General features: G+C 43.5%; 1 protein-coding gene across 1 annotated transcript in view; it reads left to right on the forward strand.

Moving 5' to 3' along the window:
- Positions 1 to 26,969, forward strand: part of ARFGEF1 (ADP ribosylation factor guanine nucleotide exchange factor 1) — a 382,919-nt gene that overhangs the window by 154,907 nt on the left and 201,043 nt on the right. The window contains exon 13 of the mRNA XM_033933351.1: positions 16,118 to 16,226. Within this exon, the coding sequence (XP_033789242.1) occupies positions 16,118 to 16,226 (109 nt within the window). The remainder of the gene's footprint in view (positions 1 to 16,117; positions 16,227 to 26,969) is intronic.

The following is a 26,969-nucleotide window of genomic DNA, read 5'->3' on the forward strand; positions in this document are numbered from 1 at the left end:
TGGAGTTTTCCTTCATTAGAAAAAGATTCGTCTCCTGTGCATTAATAACATGGAGATATTTAAATGTCTCTATCATATCCCCTCTCTCCTGTCTTTCTTCCAGATTATACATATTAAGGTCTCTAAGTTTGTCCCCATATGATTTATAACAAAGACACTAACCAGTTTTGTAGCAGTCCTCTGGACTGATATCCATCCTATTTATATCTTTTTGAAGGTGCAACACTGTGCCTACATTCATAACAAGTCCATGGTGCAAATTTTAGTGCCTAAATGCGACATTTGCATATATAATTCAAAGTATTCTATAAAATAAGTGCATGAATTTCTACGCTTCACCATGCCTCTCACCCCCAAGAAAATTAAGTATGAAACTATTTTAGCATATAATCTTAGAATACCAGTTAAGCATATTACTGTCATTTACACATGGAAGTACACACTTACATGTGTAAGTGGCAGTATTTTATAAATTTAAGCAAGCAGATCAGAGGCAAGGCAAAGTATAGTAAGCTAAGTAGTGAAGCAGTCCTCAGATGAAACAGAAGCTGGAAGTTTATTAAAAGACCCGGCACAGCCTGTGTTTCAGCATTTTGCCAGCATCAGGGATCAGTAAATGTTCCCAGAAAGAAGGCTTCTGGCTTCTAGGATAGTGTGATCAAACACAGCGTCCTGGAAACTTTGAACTACACCAGTTTCCAGGATGCCATACTTGACCACACTATTTGTTGGATTTCTATTATGTGGTCAAGCATGGCTTCCTGAAAACTGATGTAGTTCAAAGTTTCCAGGACACTGTGCTTGGCTACACTATCCTATTTGTTGGATATCGTTGTGTGAATATCACCGGAAACCTTCTTTGTGAGAACTTTCATTGACCCCTAACTCAGGCAAAATGCAAAAACACAGGCCAGATCAGGTCTTGACTTGTGGCTTGTTCTTTCATCGGATGGCCTTTTCACTATCTACCTGGCTTAAATTTAAGCAACATATAGAATGAGAGGGATAGTAGCTGGTTTTAAGAATCATGATTCCACCTGAGATCTGACATTGCAGTGATTGTGTTAAAGTAATTTGGGAGTGGCTATAAAATGGAGAGCAGGTAAAATCGCTATGTAATTAAAAATGAGGGTGCTAAATCCAGACCCTGGTCCAATATTGATTTGAAAGCCAAAGGAGTAGTTATTTTCTTTTCTATGAGATTGTTGATCTTGAAACATTATCTGGATATGACATTTTGTTGACTAGCCCCTACACTGTGGAGCCAACTGCCAAAATCCTTGCATTTGGACCCTTATTTACTACATTTAAAATCTGGTAGAAAGACCCTTCTCTTGAAATGATTCTACTCTGTTCTTCTTTGTAATATATCTTAATTCCTATTGTGCCCTGATTTGTAAATCTACATGATTACATAAGTGTTTTCTGGATAATTTATTATTGTGTTATACAAGTCCTTATCTATTACTTTTTAGTCTGTTTTGCTTTGTTGCTATCTGACAGACCTATTGTGTACTTCAAATAAATAAATTAGACAGTACTGAATCAGAACAATGATAATATTGAAAGAGAAGTTTGCTGTTTAAGGGCTAGATGCACTAAAGATGGCGACTCAATCACTGTTGGCCAATTCTCCAGTAATGATTGATTCGCTATCAAGTTTGCATGCAAATGATTTGCACGTAAACGTGATCAATCAATCGCTCAGTGAACAATTGACACATGCGCAGTAACAGGAGAAGCAGCATCCTGTCACTGCTATTAGGGTACTGCAAACCCCCCCCCAACCACTACTTCAGCTAAAATGGCAGGAGGGATGTCTACTCCCTCCTGCCAGTGCGACTCCCTCCTTCCCCTCCATGGCAGCGATGCGGCAGGAGGGATTCCCACTCCCTTCTGCCACTGGAAGTTCCCTGCCATTTCCTGCCACCCAAAAAAATGGTAAGATGCAAATGGCAAGACGCAAGTGGTCCCGCTCCAAGGTCATCTCTGTCATCAAGCCATACGTTTGTTCTAGGACAAAGGCCACTGTGTTAGCTTTCATCCATCGTAAGGGTGTCACAAAGGGTTCTTCTCTGAGTGTGGAAGCTTGGCTGCTCTTTTGATGGTCAGAGAGGCCCCTTGTGGCTCTGCGGTGCATGTGGCAGGTGTGGATGATGTTCAGGCAATCTTTCACAGTCATTAGACACTGGTCCCCGGAGAGTGGTCTATGTCTTGCAGAGTGTTCACTTGCATAGTGCATCAGTGGGGATACCCCGTGTTCGATGTCATGGTGACCGCAGTGAACAAAAAGGCCGATCAGTTCTACAGTTGTTGAGAGGCCAGTAGCACAGGTTCAGCCCTGGTCCTGCAAGGGTCTTCTTTATGTCTTCCCTCTGTGGCCCATGGTAAGACGTCTGTTGAGACGGCTAACAGTCCTGGTAGCTTCCGATTTGCTGAGGTGTTCGAGGTATGCCGACCTGGTTCGGCTCCAGCAGAAGCAGGGGGGCTCCAATTGCCTTATCCCTTTTTCCTTCTCATGTAGGGGCCAATTGCTCTGCAAGATGCGGACCGCTTTGATCTTCTGGGTGGCTCTTGGGCGCGCTACCTTCATGGGCTGGGGCTCTTCTTCAGTAGTGATGCCACATGCTTCATCTTAATTGGAAGGCTATAGTGGTGGCCTATGCGAAGGCTTGGAGGTGTTACCAAGCTTGGTGTACCCTCAGATCGTTCTCTTCCTTCGATTCCTTGGGTCCTGGAGTTTTTACAGGATGGCCTGAAGAAGGGTCTTGCTGTGACTTCGCTCTGGATTCAGCCTGCTGGTCTTTTTTGTATGGGCTGAGGGGCCCCTTGGCTGTACCTCCAGATGGGGTCCAGTTTATAAGGGGCGCATTTCGACTAAGGCCTTGGCGCCTTCCCTGTCCACCATGGGACCTAAATCTGGTTCTGCGCTCTATGGCTTGTCCATCATATGAGTCGTTAGAGCAGGCATCTCATAGTCCATACAATCTTCCTTGTGGTTATGACCTCAGCCCAGGGAGTTTCAGCTCTTTTCAGTGGGGATCCTTATCTCCGTTTTACGGATTCCGCAATGCTGCTGCGTACTGTTCCTTCTTTTTTTTTTACGAAAGTGGTTTCTGCTTTCCATGTGCCTCAGGAAGTCCAGCTTCCAGCATTTGCTTCCTCTGGTTCAAGGGTCCAGGACCAGGTGCTGCAGTCCCTAGCCATGCACAGGCTTTTGGTGTGGTATTTGGAAGTTGCCAATGAGTTTCGTTTCTTTGACTGCCTGTTTGTTCTGGCGGGGTCCTGCTCACAAAAGTAGGCCAGCCTCTAAGCCTACCATTTCCAGATGACTTCATGGTCATTTCCATGGCTTGCGTGATGGCAGGAATGATGTCCCCCCTTAGGGGTGCGGGCTTATTCGATCAGAGGAGTTTCCTCCTCTTGGGCAGAGTTAGCCAGATTGCCGGTGCAAGAGCTCCTGTGTCCGCATGCCACAACACACTGGGGGAGGGTGCAGGAGCTTCAGGCCTTGCCTCTGTATTTTCGAGGGCTGGGGAGCCGGCATGGGTCCAGGATCTGAATGTATCCTGTGGCTCCTGAATTTCAGCAGTTTTTTGAGCAGGCAAAGGTTGATTCCACAGTGGCGCAGGTTACCAAGTGCATGACCCTCCCTAGCAATGTTGGTGTGATGCTTAAAGACCAGGTGGAGCCAGTGAGGGTTTCTATTCCCATGGTTCTGGCTTTCCTGCAGGCAGGTTTCAATAAAGGTTTGGCAGTAACCTACCTTAAAGTTCAAGTGGCAGGTCTTTAATGTCTGAGCACACAGTGGATCCAGTTCACCAACGGCTCATCCATCTTAGAGAGGTGCTTCGCTTGCGTCCTCTTTTACATCAGCCTTTTCCTACGTGGAATCTTAATATTACATTAGTGATTTTTATTCCACCATTACCTTGCGGTTCAAGGCAGATTACAGAAGAGGATTTCTGGACATGTTACAGAGTAGAGCAAGTTGCTTCAGAGGATTGAAATGTTTCATATGGTATTAGTCTTAATGGATTTCTTGAATAGCAGGGTTTTTATTTCTTTTCTGAAAATTTTGTAGTCTGGGGTCGAGATTAGTAGATTGGAGAGTTGGTAGTCTAGTTTTGTTGCCTGTGTGGCTAAAAGGCCATTGTACAGTTTTTTTCCGTTTGATGTCTCTGATTGGAGGGTATGTGAATGGTGTCTGGGTTCTCCTGTGTCTGGTTGTGGTAGTTTGGATTAGGCGGTTATTCAAGTAAGCTAGGCTGTCACCATTTATGGATTTAAATAAAAGACAGTAGAATTTAAATAGTATTCTTGCTTGAATTGGGAGCTAGTGTGAGTCGAGGTATGCCTCGGTAATGTGGTTGTGTTTTCTTAGTGAATAGATTTGTCTCAGGGCTGTATTTTGTACTGTTTGTAGTTGTTTTATCATTGTTGTGGGGCAGGGGAGATATAGGATGTTGCAGTAGTCAAGGAGACCTAGGACTAGGGACTGGACCATGAGCTGGAATTGTTTTCTATTGAAGAATTTTTGAATTTGCCTTGGGTTTCTCATGACCACGAATGATTTCTGTATTGTTTTGTTGATTTGTGGTTGCATGGTGCAGCATCTGTCTATCGTCATTCCCAGAAGTTTTAGAGTGGGTTGAATGGGGTATGTGATTGATTTTATTACAAGGTTTGTTATGGTTGGGGTTTTATTTTTTTCAAGAAGTATGAATTTTGTTTTGTCTGGGTTCAATTTTCGTTTGTGGTCTTTCATCCATGTTGCCACTGTGTCTAGAGTTCTGTGTAGTGTGTCTGTCATGATGGGCATTGGCTGATCAAAAGGAAAGAGAGTGGTGATGTCGTCTGCATAGCTATAGTAGGTTAAGCCTATTTTGTCTAGGCAGGTGCTGAGGGATGCAATGTGGAGATTGAAGAGTGTTGGGGATAATGGTGATCCTTGGAGTATGCCACAGAGGTTGGACCATGGTTCTGATTTTTCTTTGTTTGTCTTTACTCTGTAGGTCCTGGATTGTAGGAATCCTTGAAACCATGTGTGTACTTTGCATGTGATTCCTATTGTATCTAGTATTTGTAGCAGGATGTCGTGGTCTACCAGATCAAATGCTGTGGTGAGATCTAGTTGAATAATCAGCATTTTTTTGCCTGTGCTGAGGTGTTGTCTAGCTGTGTCCAGAAGGGAGCCTAGTAGTGTCTCAGGCCTGGATTCTGTATAGGACGCCCGTCCTGGGCCGTCCTATAATAATAATAATTTATTGTTTTGTATACCGCTATACCAAAAATTCAAAGTGGTTCACAACAGAAAAGATACATACAGTCAATGTATATAAAGTACATAATAACACAGTCGATAAAAAAGAATACATCAATTAAAAATCAAGAAGAAGTTAAAACAGTATCACAACTAAAATGTAAACATGTCAAACAGGCGTGTCTTTAGTGATTTTCTAAAATCAAAATAAGAAGTAGCCTCAAGTATAGGTTTTCCAAGCCATATGTTCAGTTTAGTGGCCTGGAATGATAAAATTTTGTCAAAAAACTTTTTATATTGACGTGACTTCAGAGAAGGGTAATTAAATAGATTTATTCTGCGTGTATTCTTATTAGAATAGATCAAAGAAAACTGAGAGGCAAGGTAATCTGGTAGTATCCCGAAAATTGCTTTGTAACGAATGCAAGAGAGGCAAGGTAATCTGGTAGCATCCTGAAAACTGCTTTGTAAAAAATGCAAGAAAACTTAAACAGAACTCTGGACTCTGCTGGCAGCCAGTGGAGTTTTTGATAGAAAGGGGTAATGTGCTCCCATTTTTTTAGTCCAAAAATGAGGCGAACCGCAGTGTTCTGAATCAGTCTCAATTTTTTGAGTATTTTTTTGTAGGCCCCTAAATATATAATATTACAATAATCCAAAATACTCAAAATGGATGACTGCACCAGCAAATGAAAAGAAGGTTCATCAAAAAACTTCTTAATGGTGCAGAGCTTCCATAAGACCGAAATACATTTCTTAAACAGTAGATCAATATGTTTTCCCAGGGTCAAATGTTTATCGAGAGTTACACCCAATATTTTAATGGATTGTTCAATTTTGTATTCCCGCCCGCTCACGTGAATCGTGTTTTCTTTTATCCTTTCATTGGGCGTTGCTAAAAAATTTTTGTTTTTTCAATATTTATTTTCAATTTAAAAGCAATCATTCCGCCCAAAGTAAACCCGATTCTGTAACCGACGTCCATGATGCAGACGCCGGTTACAGAATCGGGTTTGTTTAGAGGCGGCCGCTATACTTAATCAGTCTCCCTTCCCCAAACACCCCTGACGATCGCAGCAGGAGGGTGTCCAAACCTTCCTGCTGACAGAACCCGCCCCCCCCCCCAAATATCACCGGCAGGTGAGTACCCAACCCCTCCTACCAGACACCCCCTCTAATGACCCCCCCCAAACAAAATGCCCCAACCCCCCTCCCCAGACTCCTCAGTGGCACCCCTGAATATTGCCGGCAGGAGGGTGCCCAACCCCTCCTGCCGGATCCCCCCAATGAAACCCCCCCACCCCAGAACTCCCCCTCGGGCTTACGTGCAAGTTGGCCAGACGGGTCCTCACACCGTCCAGCCAGAAGGCCCGCCTCCTTTCAAATGAGGCAGGCCTGCCTCTCCCCTGTCCAACTCACAGGATCTTAGGGCCTGATTGTCCCAGGTGCCAAAGGCCCCCTCCTGCTATAGGGGTTGAGCACCCTCCTTCTGGCGATCTTCGGGGGGGGTGGGGGGGGCAGGTTCTGTTAGCAGGAGGGGTTGGGCATCCTCCTGCCGTGATTGTCGGGGTGGGGTGGGGGTGGGCCTACCGGCAGGAAGGGTTGAGCACCTTCCTGCTGGCGATTGCAGGTTTCGTCTGCAGGAGGGGTTGGGCACCCTCCTGCCACGATCATTGGGGTGAGATGGGGGGCCTACCAGCAGGAAGGGTTGAGCACCTTCCTGCCGGCGATTGTGGGTTTTGTCAGCAGAAGGGGTTGGGTACCCTCCTGCCACGATTGTTGGGGGAGGGGAGACTGGCTGCCGTAGGCACTATATTAATCGCGGCAGGGAGATCCCTGGGCAGTAGTGATCATCAAACAGTTTGGTTTGATATAACAACTAAAGTCTTGGATTTCAAACATATGGACTTTAGTAAAACAGAGGAGTATCTGAAGAAAATCATTAGTAGCGGTATAGAAGCTTTAAATAAACAATAATAGGATGGAAGGACATAAGGGAAGTGGAATAACAGTTGTCCAAGCTGAAAGGATCAATAAAAATGGCTACTGACCTTTATGTAGGAAAATAAAAACAAGAGAAAAAGGAAACCGATATGGTTCTCCAAACTAGTGGTGGAGAAAATAAAGGCAAAAGAGTTGGCGTTCGTGAAATATAAAAATACTCAAGAAGAGGAGCACAAAAAGGAATACTGGATGAAAATGAAAGAATCCAAGAGAGAGATACATATGGTGAAAGCACAGGCGGAAGAGCAAATGGTTAGAAATGTCAATAAAGGAAACACAAATTTCATGTATTTTAGTGAAAGAAGGAAGATGAAAATGGAATTGCAAGACTGAATGATGCTATAAACTGCTATATGGAGAGGGATCAGGAAAAAGCAAACGTGCTAAACAAATACTTCTGCTTTGTGTTCAAGGAGGAAAATCCTAGAGAAGGACCATGATTGGCAGGCAAAATTACAAGTGAGAATGGAGTGGCTATTGTGCCGTTCATGGAAGAAAGTGTTTATGAATAACTTGAAAAATTGAAGGTGGATAAAGTCATGGGACCGGATGGGAACCATCTCAGGATATTGAGGGAGCTCAGAGAAGTTCTGGTGACTCACTTAAAGATCAGATAATAAATCTGTGGAGATAGGAGTGGTTCCATGGGATTGGAAAAAAGCAGATGTTCCATCTTCACAGATGTGGTCGCAGAGATGAAGCAGGAAACTACAAACTAGTAAACCTCACATTGGTTATTGGAAAAATAATGGAAGCGCTGCTGAAGGAGAGAATAGTGAAATTCCTAGAATCAAATGGGTTACAAGAACCGAGACAACATGGTTTTACGAGAGGTAAATTGTGCCAAACAGATCTGATTGAATTCTTTGGGTAGGTGACCAGAGATATAAACTAAACTAAACTAAAACTTAGTTTTATAGACCGAGTCATCAACCAAGAAGAGCTTGACTCGGTTTACAATAATGTAAAACATAATATATAAATTTGACAAGAAAAAGTAGACTGAAATAGTTAATTTCCAAAATGTTTAGCAAACAAAAAAGTTTTCAGAACTTTCTGGAATAAAGCAAAAGAACCTAAATTTCTTAATGTAAGTGTGCTAAATGCAATTTACTAAGATTTCAGCAAAGCTTTTGACAATGTTCCTTAGAGAAAGCTATTGAACAAACTTGACCAGCTGAAGTTAGGACCCAAAGTGGTGAACTGGATTAGAAACTGGTTGATGGACAGACATCTAAGGGTGGTGGTTAATGGAATTTGCTTGAAGAAAGGAAGGTGAGTAGTGGAGTGCCTCAGGGATCAGTGCTGGGGCTGATTCTGTTCAATATGTTTGTGAGTGATATTGCCAAAAGGTTAGAAGGAAAGGTATGCCTTTTTGCGGATGATACCAAGATTGGTAACAGAGTAGATATGCCAGAGCGAGTGGGAAACATGAAAAAGAATTTGCAAAAGTTGGAAGAATAGTCTGATTACTGACAATTAAAATTCAGTGCAAAGAAGTGCAGATTGATGCGTTTAAGGAAGCAGAAATCTGAGGGAGATGTAGATTCTGGGAGGTGAGAGGCTGATATATATGGAGGGGGAAAGAGACCTTGGGGTGATGATGTCTGAGGATCTGAAGGCAACAAAGCAGTGTGACATGGTAGTGGCTGTAGCCAGGAGAATGCTAGGATGTATCTAGAGAGGTATAACCTCTCTAGATAGAAGAAGGTGTTGGTCATTGATGAGGCCCCACTTGGAGTATTGTGTTCAATTTAGAGGCCGTATCTGGCCAAAGATATAAAAACTGAAAAGGCACATTAGATATCAAAAAATGTATAAGGCAATTCTTATCACTAATGCCAAACCGTGCTCAGAACTGATGTAATTTTCAGACCAAACATCAGGACAAGCCTGTTGTTAAATGATGTAGCTTCACACTTCGATCATTGCACAGGTTTTTACTAATGGCAAGGCTCAAAAAAATACAAAAATAACTTATCTTGTGATTGTAAGAACTTGCAGTAAAGGCTCTGGGTCTTGATGCATTTCACGACAGCTGCTTCGGAAGACCCTTAAGGCTTCATTCAAAAAGTGTGGTCTGTCTTTTCCATTCACTTACAGCATTCAAATTGTTTTTTTTGTATTTTTTTGAGCCATAAGAACATAAGAATTGCCGCTGCTGAGTCAGACCAGTGGTCCATCGTGCCCAGCAGTCCGCTCATGCGGCAGCCCCCGGGTCAAAGACCAGTGCTCATCTGTGTACGTCCCAGTTTAGCAGGAAATTGTCCAGCTTAGTCTTGAAACCCTAGAGGGTGTTTTCCCCTACAACAGACTCCAGAAGAGCGTTCCAGCTCTTCACCACTCTCTGGGTGAAGAAGAACTTCCTTACGTTTGTACGGAATCTATCCCCTTTCAACTTTAGAGAGTGCCCTCTCGTTCTCCCTACCTTGGAAAGTGTGAACAGTCTGTTTTTATCTACTAAATCCATTCCCTTCAATATTTTGAATGTTTAGATCAGGGGTGCCCAACGCGTCGATCGCGATCGACAGGTCGCTCGCTCAGGCGACCCCAGTCGATCGCAGAACGGGTTCCCTTCTTCCCTTCTCTTTTTTCCCCTCCTGACTGGCCCGCTCCTGAATTCTGCTGCTGCCTCCGCTGCTCAACATTAAAAAAAAAAAAAGGCTTGGAGAACTTATGCTCCGGGGGCTAACATGTGCTTGTACCGGCTTCCCTTCGCTTCCCTCTGAAACCGGAAGTTATGTCCGGGGAGGGGAGGGGGTAAGAAGGGAAGCCGGCACGCACATGTTAGAGCCCTGTTCGCGGGCTAAAGCGGGAGACAGATCAGTGAAGCTTGCGATTTGCTCTTCTTGCTGCCAAGTCCTGCCTACTTTCTGTTTCCTCAAAGGCAGGACCCGGCAGCATTTTTCCCAAAATGTCGATCTTAGGCCGATCAGCCTTCCTCTTCCCGACCTCAATTGTGCCGTCGGAGAGGAAGTTCTGGCCAGCGGAACTTCCTCTCCGACGGCAAAATTGACGTCGGGGAGAGGAATGCTGGTGGGCCCGAAGCAAGGAGAGCTTGGCCGGCGGCGGGCGGCTTTGGGGGCCTGTTATCCGATGGCAGCGGCAGAAGCAGTGGCTTGTGGGTGGGCAGGGAGGGAGAAAGAGGGCAGGCAGGGAGACAGAAGGAAAGAAGAGAAACAGAAAAAAAGAATGGGGGCATGAAGAGAGAAAGAAAGAGAGGGCAAGGAGAGAAGAAGAAAACATTGGGGGGGGAATGAGGTCAGGAAGAGAGGAAGCATACAGGCTAAAAGAAGGGAAGAAAGATTGGATGCACAGTCAGAAGAAGAAAGTGCAACCAGAGACTCATGAAATCACCAGACAAGGTAGAAAAAATGATTTTATTTTAAATTTAGTGATCAAAATGTGTCTGAATTTATATCTGCTCTCTATATTTTACAATATGGTCCCCTTTTACTAAACCGCAAGAGGTTTTTAGCGCAGGGAGCCTATGAGCATCGAGAGCAGCGCTGGGCATTCAGCGCAGCTCCCTGCGCTAAAAACTGCTATCGTGGTTTAGTAAAAAGGGAGGGGGTGGGTATTTGTCTATTTTTGTATGGTTGTTACTGAGGTGTCAGTGCATAGAGTCATCTCCTTTGACCTCTTTGAAAAAACCCCAGAATAGGAATGATAATTAACAATTGTATGCGTACAGTGTGCGTTGTGTTTTTTTTTAAAATTTTATTGTTGGTAGATCATTTTGACTTGGTCATTTTAAAAGTAGCTCGCAAGCCCAAAAAGTGTGGGCACCCCTGGTTTAGATCATGTCTCCTCTCTACCTCCTCTTTTCAAGGAAGAAGATGCCCAGTTTCTCTAATCTCTCACTGTACGGCAACTCCTCAAGCCCCTTAACCATTTTTTTTTTTTTGTTCAATAAATTTTTATTCAGTATTTTAAAAAATACAAGGAGCAATTCAAATACATAAAAGTAGTATAACATTTTGCATTAATATACAGTTAATTATAAAGGCCCATATTATTAAGAAAAGCTCAGAGTATTGGATTTGTTTGTGGTGATGTATGACAATAGAAAGTGAAATATTACAAAGTAAAAATTGAAAGAGAGAGGAAAAAAGAAGAGAGAAAAAAAAAAAAAAAATTTTTAAAGAGAGGAGAAGACAGGAGTGTCTACATAGTAGAATGTACATATGAATCTAAAAATGACCAGGGTGATTTTTTGTTTTTCCAATTCATGGATTTACGGAGTGAAATTTTATTTTCATATGCATATGATTCAAATCTGTGGTACATACATAGAGAGTTCCACCAAAAAGTATAATCTAATAACGAAGATGATTTCCAATTTTTCAGAATATGCATGAGAGCAGTCACAAACATGGTATCAATGAGTTTAGGAGGACAATTTGATTGCGCGAAACAGGGGTGTTGAGATCGAAGGATTATAATGTCCATAGAAATCTCTTCTGAGCAGTTGGTGATAGATTGTATGGTATTCCAGATTTTGGACCAAAAAGATCGGACCAGAGTACAATGGAAGAACATATGATCAAGAGTTCCTTCCTCTTTCAAACAGTTCCAGCAGATAGAATCTTGTTTTAATTTGGCTTTCCACATACGAAATGGGGTCCATATTGCATTCCACATTACAAAGAGCATTGATTGTGAAACTCTAGAAGATAAAAGTGGGCGGTTTGTTGAAGACCAAAAGAGTTCCCAGTCAATGTCAGAAAGTGGAATGGTTATTATATTATCCCAGTGTTTCATAGCATGATATGAGAAAATGAAGGATTGGTCTCTTAGAATATTATAAAAAAAAAAGATATAGCTTTCCCTTTTGATAGAGACCGTAAAGACCAATGGTAGATAGTATTTTTAGAAGATATTAAGTCATATTGTATCTGTACAGAAGATACCTTAACCATTTTAGTCACTCTTCTCTGGACCCTTTCGAGTAGTACCGTGTCTTTCTTCATATACGGCGACCAGTGCTGGACGCAGTATTTCAGGTGCAATGATCGAAGTGTGAAGCCACAGCATTTCACAACTGGGCTTGTCCCGATATTTGTTCTGAAAATTACACCAGTTCTGAGCACGGTTTGCCTTATACATTTTTGGATATCTAATGTGCCTCTTCAGATTTTGTGATCTTATGTAGCTCCTTTAAAGTTGGCTAGTATAAGTATTTTTTTCTTCCCTATTCGTACAAAGATATAAAAAGACTTGAAGTGGTCTAGAGAAGTGTTCTTCACCCGCCATTATGCAAAAATTTCCTGCAGGTCCGCAGGGTCAGCACATGCATCAGGCCCTGAGACAGTGTTCTTCAACCGCCAGTCCGCTGTGCGATCAATGTGGCTTTATCTTCTGGCCGGCTCCCTCTTCCTCACTGCCCCAGTGCACAAAGCCACGAGCAGCGGCTCCTATGCGCGTTCTATGCTTGAACCGGAAGCCTTCTCTCTGACATTGGAACATCATAGGGAAGGCTTCCAGATGAGACGCGGGATGCATGAGGAGCCACTGCCCACGGCTTTGTGCACTGTGGCAGTGAGGAAGAGGGAGCCAGCCAGAAGATAACACCGGGGACAGCATAAAACAGCCAGGCGGGAGCAGGCCAGAAGGAAAGGCACCTAACTGAGGCATAGCATGGAGGGAAGGAGACAACAAAGGTAGGGGGAATGATTTTATTTTTGAATTTAGTGATTCAGTTGTGTCAATTTTGAGAATTTACATCTGCTGTCTGTATTTTGCACTGTTCAGGAAGAAATGCATTTGTTTCTTTTTCTCTGGGGTTGTACTGCATGCAGAGTCTTGCATCTTAGGGTTTGTTTGTATATATTAGTACTTTTAGTTTTTGGTCCTGTATTCGCAAAGGGGTTATCTGTGTTCTGGTAGGAATGAATGTTGAGAAGCATAAAGTGTGCTTTGTGTAGTTTAATTTTGTGGTTAACTATTATGTGTTTTAAATAAGATTATATTGTGTGTATATATGAAAAATGAATGGAAAAAATAGTGTTACAATTAGTACTCTTATGGTGGCGGGATCTGAGGCGGAGATTGAGTGGGGTCTGGCCCGCGACTTAGCCTGTGTTTTGGATTTCGGCTCTTTAATGTGATTGAGTTTGACACCCCTGCAATAGACCTTACCAAAGTGGAGAAGCTATGTCTGTGCAATACAGAAGCAAACATGCCAGTAAGCAGAACAATGTCTGAGGGGGGAGATTAAAGGAGATTTAAAACAATTTTGTAGAATAGGAGATTTGGTTGGTTTTGTTGTAATAAACTCCATAATTACTTTCAAAATTTAAGTCTACAAAGCATGACTATGACAAGAGTTATGCTATATATTAGTGTTCTTCAACTGCTAGTCTGCGGACCAGTGCCGGACCATGAAATAATTATTTTATTTCCACCGGTCCATAGGTGTAAAAAGGTTGAAGAACACTGGTTAAGAGCAGTATTCTTCAACCAGTGGTCCGCTGACTGGTGCCAGTCTGCAAAAATTTCCTGCTGGTCCATGAAGATTTTGAAATATGGAGTTTTGCTTTTTTCTTTTTCTTTTACATTTCATATTTTTAAGTTTATCATTCTTTCTTTAATCCTTTTTAATTTTTTAAGGTTTGAGACTATCATCATCATGTTCTGATGATGTTTTATTTTTGGTGTGAGGAAAATAGCTTTAAATCAGTTTCATTTTCACATGCGGTTTCATTTAGCAGCGACATCTTTCAGCTCAGGTGGAAGCCCGCAGCATTCTACAAATTTGATAAGCCCTTTTTGGATTTGTTTTCTAATTGTGACCGCCTCTTTATGCATGCGGAACTTCTTAAAATGTTTTTTACAAGCGTTTTTCACAAGCTTTGTTTAAATATATCCTGTACTTTTGATTTAGCATTTTAAGGTATCACATCAGGCAGCAGGCCCTTAATAGGATATCAAGAGGTAATTCTCACTTTTTTTCAATTTTCAAGTCAGTTTCTTCTGCCTGGGCTTAAATATTTTTTCCTTCTTTCTCTTTTTTCTTTCTTTCTCATTGGTTCTTTGTATTCTATATTCTAATTTTTGTTTAAAACTTATGCATTAATTGGACGTTTAATTTTAACACACACCTTATATATTTTTGCCGGTCCACAAAATAATTCTTTTAATTCTGCTGGTCCATAGGTGTAAAAAGGTTGAAGAACACTGGTCTAGGGGGTTTGCGCCAAGAAGAGACTAGACCTCAAAATGTATATTCTGGAGGAGAGAAGGGATAGGGGTGATATGATAGAGATATTTAAATATTTGAAAGGTATAGGACTTAAGAGTAATGTTATGAAATTATTTTTCATGGAGAGTGTGGTGGATGCCTGGATTGTTGTCCCAAAGGAGGTGGTGGATCGGAAAACTGTGATAGAATTTAAAAAGCATGGGATGAACATAGAGGATCGCAAATTATAATATGAATGTGCAAACTTTCACAGTCTGAATTCAGCAAAGGAGATGGTTTGGATAGGCTGGAGTGTGCTTAAATGGCAACTCCAGTAGTTTGAACCTTAGGATTGTACTGGGTAGACGTCTAGGTTTTCTGGCTCAGAAATAACAAAGCAAAAAGTCAATTTACCGGTAATCATGAAATTGTAATACATGTGATTACAGGGCAGACTAGATGGACCATTAAGATCTTTGTCTGCTCTCATTTACTATGCTAACTATGTTTCCCTGAAAATAAGACAGTGTCATATTAATTTTGGGTCCAAAAAAACGCACTAGGGCTTATTTTCAGGGGATGTCTTATTTTTTTCATGTACAATGATCATCTCTCTATTCCTCTCCTCCACCCCAATTCTTCCTCTTTCCTTTTTCTCCCCCACATGTGCAGTATCTTTCCTCCCTTCTGACCCGTCTCCTTGTGCCTTCCCTCTGCAGCATCTTTCCATCTCTCCCTCCCTCCCATCCGCCTGTGCAGCAGAACCCTTGCACAGCATCTTGCTATCTTTCCCTCCCATCCCCCGTGCAGCAGAACCCTTGCACAGCATCTTTCTATCCCTCCCTCCCTTCCCCCATGCAGCAGAACCCTTGAACAGCATCTCTCTATCCCTCCCTCCCATCCCCTGTACAGCAGAACATAAATATGATTTTTAATAAGGCGGTATATCAAATTTTTAAATAAACCTGAAACCCCACTGATCCTCCCACTGTGAGACCAACATACCTCCCTCCAAACAGCAGTGTTGGCAGCACTCTAAACAAACTGTTTCGTGGCCTTCTCCCGCTGGGGCCTTCCCTGTGCTGCATTGCTGATGACATCATCAGTGATGCAGCAGAGGGAATGCCCTGGAGGGAGAAGACCGTGAAGCAGCCTGTGTAGAGTGCTGTTGACATTGCTGTTTGGAGGAAGGTATGCTGGTCTCGCGGTGGGAAGGTCGGCAAGGTTAGGATAGGAGGGAGAGATGAAAGATGGGAGGGGTTCGGCGGGAGGGGGAGTGGGGAGAAGGCGCTCCTGCCGGTGAATCCAGGGATGGAGTCGGGGAGTGTCGGGGAGATTCGGGAGGGGCTTAGGGGTCGATCTAACTAGGGTTTATTTTTGGAGTAGGCCTTATATTAAGACCTACCCTGAAAATCATGCTAGGGCTTATTTTCGAGGTAGGTCTTATTTTCGGGGAAACACGGTAGGAAAAATAAATTGCATTAAATGTTGAATTACTGTCTTGATCCAGTATTTCTGATGTCCCTAGGGCAAGCATGCTTTGGACTTTCTAGTTGGTCACTGAAGATTTCGTGACTGCCTAAGAAAGCAATAGCAAAATTATTTTAACTAGAATAAAATTTTCATTGTGAGATAAAATTACAGCAAAGTTTTGAATCCTTTTGCAGGAATTAAGTCTTCGAAAGAAGGGTTTGGAATGCTTAGTTTCCATCTTGAAGTGTATGGTGGAGTGGAGTAAAGATCAGTATGTAAACCCTAATTTCCAGACTACACTTGGTAAGTGTATGTTGTTGCTCTTTCTTTAGTCTCTGAACTTTTGTCATGAGTATAATGCAGTTTGTATTGTTGATAATTTAATGTAAATATGGAGTGTATTCAGAGTAGATGTGTTCTATACAAGGTTACAAATTTGTATAGAAACACTTCTATCTATATATTTGTATAGGATCATATTTGAACTGATCTAATTTGAAGTTAATTTTAATATTTGTATCTGTTTTGCTGCATTAATAAATAATTTTTTTCCAGTTAATCATTACTTTGTTTCTATTTGCTATATAGCCACATTTTATTGGGAAAATTATTGATATTTATGTACATATGTATAAAATGATTTTGAATTGTGGAAGAGAATGTGACATCTTAGTTAGAGGTTCAGGCTCAGCACCCTGAGGCTGTGGTTCAAACCAATGCTGCTCCCTGTGACCCTGGGTAAGTCACTTAATCCTCCACTTCCCTGGGTACATTAGACAGGTTGTGAACCCACTGGAACAGTCAGTGAAAATGCTTGAAGTACCTGTATGTAAACTGTTTTGGGTGTGGTTGTAAAACTAAAAAGTCGGTATACAAGTCCCAATCCCTTTACTTTACTTGTGTTCTGACTTGAGTCATGGATAAGTAAACACAAACAAGCTAAAAAATCAAGATTCTACAATCCAAAATAGCAATTTAGAACTAAAAGTGGATCTTATTGTCTTTTAGAAAAAATGATAAGAAAGAATAATAATAAAAATTGCTTCTTAATGAAGCAGCCCCAAGGATTTTGGAGAAAGGACCTCAGACCTAATGTGTACAAATAGCTGAAACAGCTGTTCAGCTAGAGGCAACCATAATCTAATCATTGATCCTCCTCCATAAATATTTAAATGTGCAAAATTGCAATAGTGCAAAAGAGTTTTAATTTTGTTTAATACTTTTAAAATATTTTATTTTAAAAAATTTATATACAATTTCAATGCTTTTTTAATAAAAAACTGTAAGTAATATCAGCTGCCAAGGCCACTTATGTTATAATGCCGATTCTAATGGGCCCATTTCGCCCATCGCTTCCTCAGAGAATCAGTCCCGAAGGTTAAGACTGGAGCAATTCCAGTCTGCCTATTTCATTGCAGTCAAAAATGCCTACAACAGACAAAAATGCACATGATTACCACACACCTAGCATTTTAAACCTCTGTACACATTAACTTGATAGCTGGGGCAACCAAAAACAATCAATTCAGTACAACAACAAAAGCATCAGCTTAACAGCAAAACAATAAAAACTAAGAATGCTAAAAAATAAAAAATGTAGAATCAAATCAAGAAACGTAGAATCAAAAAAAAGGGGGAGGGAAGACTTACAAATAAACTTAAACACTGCTATATATGATGACTTAAATTTTAGTAAACTATTAATGTAGAAACTTTCATATTCAAGGATTCAGATTGAAATATACTTACCTCAAAAAATTGTACTGGAGGATTCATATAGGAAAATATTGGTTTTGTGGGAGTGCAGTGGTGTACCTAGCATTGTACCTAGCATAAGTGACACCCAGGGCCCATCATTTTTTGACATCCCCCCATCTGTACAAAAAACATGATTTTTAGTAACAAGCCACACGTCACACATGAGTACCTAGGAAAAGGCAGCATCTTACATACTGCAGTGAGCAGTACAACATCAATACACCCATTGTAAAACTAAAAAGCCAGACTAGTACAGATCAATCCTACACCGTCAATCCTAACAGAAAACCATGTCTTTTGAACACACAGAAAACACCTTCGCCTAGTATGGAATATGTAATCACAAACTAACCCCTCCCTCTTTTACAAAACTGTAGTGTGGATTTTAGCCATAGTGGTAACAGCTCTGACGCTCATAGATTCTGAGCATCAGAGCTGCTACCACCACGGCTGGCGCTAAAAAAACGCTCCACAGTTTTGTAAAAGGGGGGATAAAATAGAAATACATAGACAAAGGTTAAATTAAACCAGTAAGATGCTGGACTCTGCATACAATGCAACATCACAGAAACAGTGACGCATGTCTCCTAAAGCAATAAATAAATAGAAAATTTTTTTCTACCTTTGTCTTTGTGGTTTCTGCTTTCCTCATCTTCTTGTAACTCTCTTCCTTCCATCCACTATCTGCTGTCTCTCTTCCCCTATATGGCATCTTCTCTCCTTCTATGCCCCTTCCAGAAACTGAATGCCTCCCCCTTCCATCTCTCCTTTCACCTCCATTGGTCTGGCATCTCTCTCCTCTACTTCCCTCTCCCACACCTCTCCTCTGCAATCTTTTTGCCTTTTTTCCCTCATTTTCCTTTTCAATTTATTTTCTTCTTCTGTCTAGATTACGTTTTTACTACCCTCTCATCGATATCCTTTTTTACTGTCTACCTAAAGCTTGCCACCTCTTTCCCTCACCCCTCCAGTGTTTCCCTAACTCAATCCTGTTCTCCCCTTCATGTGCCCTCCTTTTATTTATCTCCTCCTTCCATCATGTACCCCCTTTTTGCAACCCTTCCGTCTAGTACCTTCTCCTCTCTCTGTACACTTCCATCCAGCGTCTGCTCCCCTCTTTCTCTCCTCCCATATCCTTCCTGCATTTGCTCCCTTATCTCTCCCATCTGCACTTCCATCCAGCATAGGCTCCCCACTACCATCCAGTGTCTGCCCTTTCTTTCTCCATCCACCCCTCTTCAATTAGCATCTGCCCCCTTTCTTTCCCTCCAATATCCTTCCCCCTTATGTCTCTCTCCTTTCTCTGTACATCAATTCCATCAGCACCACCCTTCCATACCACCCTGCCCCCTTTCTTTCCCTCCACCACTCTTCCATTCCAGCAGTCCTGCTCTTTTCTCTCCCTTCATGCAGCAAGGTCCCATGATGACTATAGCTGCCGGCTGCCAGTGCACCCCACTCCGACGTACTTGTTCTGGAGCGGACTCGGCAGCTACCGCGATGACTCATCTGCTGGCTCTGCTCCGGAAGAAGTAAGTTACGTCGGAGGGGGTGGACCCGGCAGATGCAGGGAGTTGTGGCAAAGTCCCACAATGACTGCGTCTGCCGGGTCCACCCCCTCCGATGTAACTTACTTCTTCTGGAGCAGAGCCGGCAGACGAGTCATCGCGGGACCTTCCTGCACCTCAGCATGGCTGCCGACTCTGCTGCAGAGAAAGTAAGTCAGAGGTAACGTGACCATTTATTTTTTTCATCAAAAGGGGACATCTATTAGTTGACTGTGTATCCTTTCTTTCATTTCTTTCTTTCTGCACTCAGGCCCAACAATCCCTCCTTCCCGTGTCCTTAGTGCCCCCAGTGCCCCCATCCTGTGTCCTTGGTGCCTCAGTGCCTCCTTCCCGTGTTCTTAGTGCCCCCAGTGTCTCCTTCTTATGTCCTCCCACTGCCTTCCAGATTTTGTCCACCCCCAAAGCCAGCCTGCCTGCCTACCTATCTCCCTCCCTCCCTCCCTGCCGCGCTAAAGCCAGCCAGCTTGCCTGCCTACATTCTTCTCTCCCTGCCGCGGGGAAAAAAATAAAGCATATCTCTCCTTCCTTTCCCCCGGTCTGCGCCGCTGCAATCTCACCTCCCCGTTGCTGCTGCTGATCGCTGCCAACAATACATCTTCTTTCCAACGTCAATTCTGACATCAGAGAGGACGTTCCGGGCAAGCCAGTCACTGGATTAAGCAAGATCATAAGGGAAATTATATATTGTAGAGGTATTAATCTGCCTCCATCTTTCTATAACTTCATTTATGATGAGCAGAAGTGTGCAAAAATGGTGCTTAAATGGCAGTCCCAGCTGTGAAGCCGATGATGGAAGAACTTCTATGGTCTGGGTCCAGTATGTGGCAAGATGGATCGGGGTAGACTGGAGTTAGCTTGGACGGCAACTCCAGCGGTGGGGCAGTGTGGCCAATGCTGAATGGACTTTTACAGCCTGTGTCTTGTGTGCAGCAATATGGATCAGTAGCAAGAATGCACATTTTTACCTCCCTCATATAGGCTGAGTACAAGTTTTGCCTATCTTGAGGGAGAAGGGGAAAAAACATCTTATAGTGAAACTTAGCAAGTAAAATGAATAATTATTGGAATGTTGGTTTAACATTGCTTCAAAAATGAATGTAACTATTGGGCAGACTGGATTTACCACACAGGTCTTTATCTGCTGTGACTTACTATGTTACTATTTAAGTTAAGAAAAGAGATGGCTAATTCCACCATGATCTGAAAGACATCATCCCGTGCAGCTGCTGAAAGTCTGGAGTGCACTAAAAAAATGTTAAATACAGTGGTCTGTAACACCAACCTGACAAGAAGCACCTCCTTTTAAGGAAAGGTAGGAAGCAGCAATTTCCATCAACAAAATACTTTTAGCATATGAAATAGACAATCCATTACCACTTTTCCTTGCAGTGTGGGAGTAAACAAACTACTGAATACTTGATTATCCCAGGACAAGTAGGCAGATATTCTCAACATATGGGTGACGTCATCCACGGAGCCCGGTGCGGACAGCTTCGCAAGCAGACTTGCTTGAAGAAACGTAGAAGTTTCGAGACAGCCGCACCGTGTGTGCGCAAGTGCCTTCCTCCCCAGCACAGGGCGAGTCTCCTCAGTTCTCAGTTTTCCGCGGAGCCGAGAAGTCTGTACTTTGACACTCTGCGTTGAACTTCGTTCGCTTCGTGCCTTCTCTCACCGCGGTTTGTGTTCTTTATTTGCCACGAATCGCTGTGTTACTTTCTTTTAGTTTCCTTTTTTTAAAAAAAAAAAAGACTGCAGGCTTCGACTTCGCAGCGGCTATCTTCCCTCCTATGTCCCAGCCAGTCACGGGCTTCAAAACGTGTAGCCAGTGCCAACGTGCGATTTCTCTCATGGACCCTCTCCGCTGGTGCCTAAAGTGCCTTGGGCCTGCCCACAATCCGAAGTCGTGCGAGCGCTGTGCTACTCATCAACCTCAAGCCCTTAAACGTTGTCAAGTTTTAATGGAAAAACTCTTCAACATGAACTCCTTGGTGACACCCTCAACCTCGAGTGCTTCCTCGGTTCCGCCTTCCAGCGAGGGTCCTCCTGCTTCCACTACTCCGACCTCGAGCCTCATCAGACTGTCCGTGTTTAGATCGTCTTTAGCTTCGAGTACACCTGCTTTATCTTCCCCTGAGCTCCTTTCAGTCAGATACCTAAGCAGAAGGTTCCTGCGGTGGTCCTCAAGCTTTCCAAGACCTCCAAGCACATCTCCACTGCCACCTTGGAGCCTTTAGCATCAGCAAGTGGTCCGGTTTCAGATGCGAATCCACCTTTGCAGGCTTTTCTCCAGACCATGTTGGAGCAGCAATTTGTTCAGTTATTGAGCAAATATGGTTCTGCCTCGACAATGCCTCCTGTAATCCAGCCAGGGCAATCAGCAGTCTCCCGCGTGGTCGAGTCCCTGCTTGTGCTTCGAGCTGAAACTTCACACTCTATGCAAGGAGCAGAGTCTTTGCGAGTGTCTGGTCTGGCATATACACACTCGATGCAAGGAGTAGATTCTTTGCGAATGTCTCGATTGGAACCTTCACACTATGCAAGGAGTAGATTAATTGTGAGTGTCTCGACAGGAATCCGCACACTCCATACAAGGAGCAGAGTCTTTGGGAGTGCTTCGAGCTTTCTCGATCCAAACCACTGTGTTTTGATCTACAGCAACGAGCCCTATCCATTCACCAGCATTGTTGTCTGTTTCCATACATAGGGCGAAGTCTCCTCGATCCTTGAGACCTGCTTCCAGGCACCACTCTCGTTGCCGATCGAGGCCTTCATTGAGACATCCATCGAGGCGCAGATCTTCTTCTAACGAGCAGCCTTCTTCATCTAGGCCTCATTCCAGACCTTCCAATTCTTTGAGGCCCCCAACTCCTCGCTCAAGGTCACCACTTCTGGACCCTGAGGAATCAGCTGCTTTCGTTGCCTCCTCCAAGTCTCCATATTCTTTGGATTGTCACTTCTCCAAAGAGGCTTCGCCTTCGTTCTCTGCTCGAGGCAAGGCCTTGGCAGTTCAGCTGTCTTTCTCCTCCTTCCTTCGTCAGATGGCTAATGATCTGGAAATTCAGTTAGATGCTGGTTCTAAATACTCTAAGGAGTATGTCGAGGTCATGCATCTACCTCAACCTCCTGCAGAGTCACTTCAGCTTCCTCTTAACAAGCTTTTGTCTCAAGCTTTCAAACGTCTGGAGACTCCTTATGCTATACCTGCTGTTCCAGGCAAATTGGACTCGAGGTATAGCACTCTGTATTGCAAAGGGTTTGAGAATTCACAAATATCTCACCAATCCCTCCTTCTGGAGTCCTCTTTGAAAAGAACCCATCCTTCCAAGGTCTATGCTACAGTTCCTTCTGGAACAGAGGATAAGACTGTGTACAAGTTTGGCCACCATCTATATCAAGTTCCTTATTGATCTTCTTCCAGGTTTTCTGAAGAACTTGGTATAACATAGATATTTCGAGTTCCAAGAAGTCACTGCTACTCTGTCACAACTCAGATTGCATCTTCTCCAGTCATGTTATGACATCTTTGAACTGTCGGTTAGGGCCACTGCTTTTTCTGTAGCAATGCGCTGCTTGGCCTGGCTTTGCACCATTGCCAGGGATCCTAATCTTCAGTACCGTCTGGCTAACATTCCTTGTCAGGGCAATGACCTCTTTGATGAATCCATAGACGCTGTCACTAAGAAATTGTCTGAACATGAAAAATCTTTTGCTTCCATTTTCAGACCAAAGTCAAAATCAACTCCTATAAAACCTTCACGCCCTACTCCGGTTTTCCAGAGGCGTTATACTCCAAAGGCGGCTCCTTGCACTCGAGCTCCTTCCAAGAAACCGCAGCAACAGAAACCTCAGCCTTCTGCTGCACCTAAGGCTTCACAGCCTTTTTGACTGTCTAAAACAAAGCATAACCTCCATTGTTCTGTCTCTGTCCTTCCTTCCCCCCATAGGAGGTCGTCTCCATCATTTTTACCACCGATGGGAGACTATTACATCCGACCTCTGGATGCTGTCAATAATCAGGGAAGGATACTCTCTTCTTTTCACTCAAGTTCCACCAGAGCTTCCTCCAAGAGAGTATCCTTCCAATCCATCCCAGACCGCCCTTCTTCTTCAGGAAGCTCGAGCTCTGCTTCATCTCTGTGCCATCGAGGAAGTTTCCTTGGAACAGCAGAGCAGGGGGTTTTACTTCCGTTACGTCCTAGTTCTGAAGAAGACGAGCGATCTGAGACCCATTTTGGATCTCAGGGCTCTCAACAATTTTTAGTCAAAGAAAAATTTTGCATGTTGTCGCTGGCATCCCTATACCCCCTTAGATCAGAACGATTGATTATGTTACCTGGATCTCAAGGAGGCTTATACTCACATCCCTATTCATCCGACTTCCCGTTAGTATCTCAGATTTTGGGTGGGGAATCTGCATTACCAATACAGAGTGCTACCCTTTGGCCTGGCTTCATTGCCTGGAGTGTTCACCAAGTGCCTGGTTGTGGTAGCAGCATCTTTAAGGAACCATGGTCTTCAGGTGTTTCCCTACCTAGACGACGGGCTCATCAAAGATTCAACATCTCAGGGGGTTATTGTAGCGACCCAATGGACTACATGGTTCCTACAAAGCTTGGGATTCGAAATCAACTTTCCCAAATCCTAACTTCAGCCCTCTCAGAATCTACTGTTCATCGGAGATGTTCTGGACACTATCCAACTCAGAGCATTCCTTCCTCAACAACATCTGGAGGCTCTTCTTCAACTCTGTCATGCAGTTTCTTTCCGCTCTTCAATCTCAGCTAGATATATGATGGTACTCCTAGGTCAAATGGCCTCCACAGTACACATGAATCCTTTTGCCAGACTTCACCTCAGAATTCCTCAGTGGACCCTGGCATCTCAGTGGAAGCAGGCTTGCAACCTTCTCTCGACACAGTACAGTCACTCCTTCATTGAGACAGTCTTTCCGCTGGTGGATGCTCTCTTCCATTCTCTCCAGAGGCTTGCTGTTTCAAAAGCCCCCTCATCAGAAGTTCATCACAACAGATTCCTCGACCTACGCTTGGGGAGCTCATCTCGATGGTCTTCGTACTCAAGGCCACTGGACCAGTATGGATCGTCAGTGTCACATCAATCTGTTGGAACTCAGAGCGATCTTCAGTGCTCTCAAAGCTTTTCAACATCCGACCAGGTAGTCCTCATTCGGACGAACAACCAAGTCGCCATGTACTATGTCAACAAACAGGGGGGATGGGATCGTCCTCCCTTTGTCAAGAAGCTCTGAAGGTTTGGGACTGGGCAATCCTCCACAACACCTTCCTCATAGCTGTCTACATCCAAGGGGTGAAAAACTGTTTGGCAGACAAATTGAGTCATCTTTTGCAACCTCACGAATGAATACTCAATTCCTCACCTCTTCATCACATTTTTTTCACAGTGGGGGGACGCCTCAGATAGATCTCTTTGCATCTCCCCACAACCACAAACTGCCTCAATTCTGCTCCAGGATATATTCTCCTCATCGCCTCGAGGCAGATGCTTTTCTACTGGAATGGACAAATTTTTTTCTGTATGCACTCCCTCCATTCCCTCTCATTCTCAAGACTCTTGTCAAGTTGAAGAACGATAATGCTACCATGATTCTGATAGCTTCTTGGTGGCCGAGAAAACCTTGGTACTCCCTTCTCCTTCAACTCAGCAGAAGGGACCCATACCTTCTACCAGTTTTTCTGTCTCTGCTTACACAGAGTCAGGTATCTCTACTTCATCCCAACCTGCAGTCTCTGCACCTGACAGCACCTGTACCTCTCAACATAACTCCTTCAGTTTTCTCAACCTGTAAGAGACATTTTAGAGGCTTCTAGAAAGCCTGCCACTAGATAATACTACCACCAAAAATGGGCTAGATTTTCTACGTGGTGCATCTCTCATGATAAGGAGCCTCAAGATTCCTCCTTATCTTCTGTTCTAGATTATCTTTTGCACTTATCCACCTCTGGCCTCCATGTCTACATCGATCTGAATCCATCTCAGTGCAATTGCTGCTTTCCATCAGTCTTTTGAAGGGAAACCCCTCTCTGCTCATCCGGTGGTTTACAGATTTATGAAATGACTTTTCAATGTCAAACCTCCTCTCAAACCGCCTCCAGTGGTTTGGGATCTCAGTGTTGTTCTTTCTCAATTGATGAAGCCTCCATTTGAACCAATGTCTACGGCTCATCTTAAGTATCTCACTTGGAAATGTTTTTTCTCATTGCCTTCTGCTCGAAGATATCCAGATCCTTTTCTTGGGTGCTAACCCCCAAGATGGACCCTAGCATCCGGTAACTGTGATTCAGGTAATTCTTCCCAATGTGCATCACTTTGCATTCGTCCACATTAAATTTCATCTGCCATTTGGATGCCCAGTCTTCCAATTTCCTAAGGTCCACCTGCAATTTTTCACAATCCGCATACATTTTAACAACTTTGAACAGTTTAGTGTCATCTGAAAATTTAATCACTTCACTCGTCGTTCCAATTTCCAGATCAATTATAAATAAGTTAAATAGCACTGGTCCTAATACAGACCCCTGCGATACTCCACGTTTACTTTCTTCCATTGAGAAAAATGACCATTTAACCCTACCCTCTGTTTTCTATCTGATAACCAATTCCTTATCCACAACTGAACTTTGCCACAAGTTCCTGGAGGAAAAGTCCATAAGAATTTATAAGGCTGGCATTCCTGGAAATGAACAATGGAAAATAGATCTAAGTATTAGGATCTGCTTGGTATTTGTGACTCAGACTGGCCATTGTCAGACAGGATGCTGGGCTCAACGGATCTTGGTCTGACCCAGCTATGGCTTTTCTTATGTTCTTGTTTCATCCTCCTGGATAACTGAGCAAGTAAAGTCCTCTCTTTATTTTTTTCTTTCATGTGTACCCTCCTCTCTTTTCTAATGATAACATCTCCAAATAATCTAAACTGCCAGCATCTAGTCTTCATTAGAGAGCAGGCATGGATCCCTGGTGGCACCTGAGGCTTCTCTGTGGACGGGTTGGCTTCGGAGGAGGGAGGAAGGGGGTGTGTGGGCAGGGCAGACAGTGATCCCTAGTGGTGCAACTCAATTTTGGGACAAAGGAAGGCAGTGAGGGGGAGGGGAGGGCATGAACTTGGGGCACAGAATAGAGAGAGGAAGGGGCACTAACTTGGGACATAAAGGGAGGGAATAGAAAGGGAGAATTGTTGGGCATGAGTGTGAGTGAGAGATTGTGCACATAGGGAAAGGAAGAAAGAAAAATTGGGCATGGAGAGAGAGAGAGATGAATGAGGGAGAGATGCATGAATAGAACAATGAGAGAGAGAAATGTTGGATATGGTGATGGAGAGGGACCAGAGGAACAGATTGAAGGGGATACAAGGGGGAGAAATGTTGGATATAGTGATGGAGGGAGAGATATGGCATGGTGTTGGAGAGGGGTGATAGAAAGAGAAATGGGGCTGGTGGGCAGTGGTGAAAAATGCTGCACATGATCCGGGGGATGAGAGAGGGAGAAATGTTGGATGTGGCAGTAGAGGGGGTAGAGAGATGCCTGGATCTCTCAAGACAGATGGACAGTGAGAGAGAGGGAGACTTGTTGCCAATAGGGGTGGAGGAGAGAGGAAGAAAAGTTGGACTCAATGGAGGGACAGAGAGAGATGTTGATTGGGGAAGGGAATGAGGTCCGTAGGAAGAAAGAAAGAAATATTGGA

This window comes from Geotrypetes seraphini, chromosome 2, assembly GCF_902459505.1.
Source record: "Geotrypetes seraphini chromosome 2, aGeoSer1.1, whole genome shotgun sequence".
In the NCBI taxonomy this organism is placed as follows: Eukaryota; Metazoa; Chordata; class Amphibia; order Gymnophiona; family Dermophiidae; genus Geotrypetes; species Geotrypetes seraphini.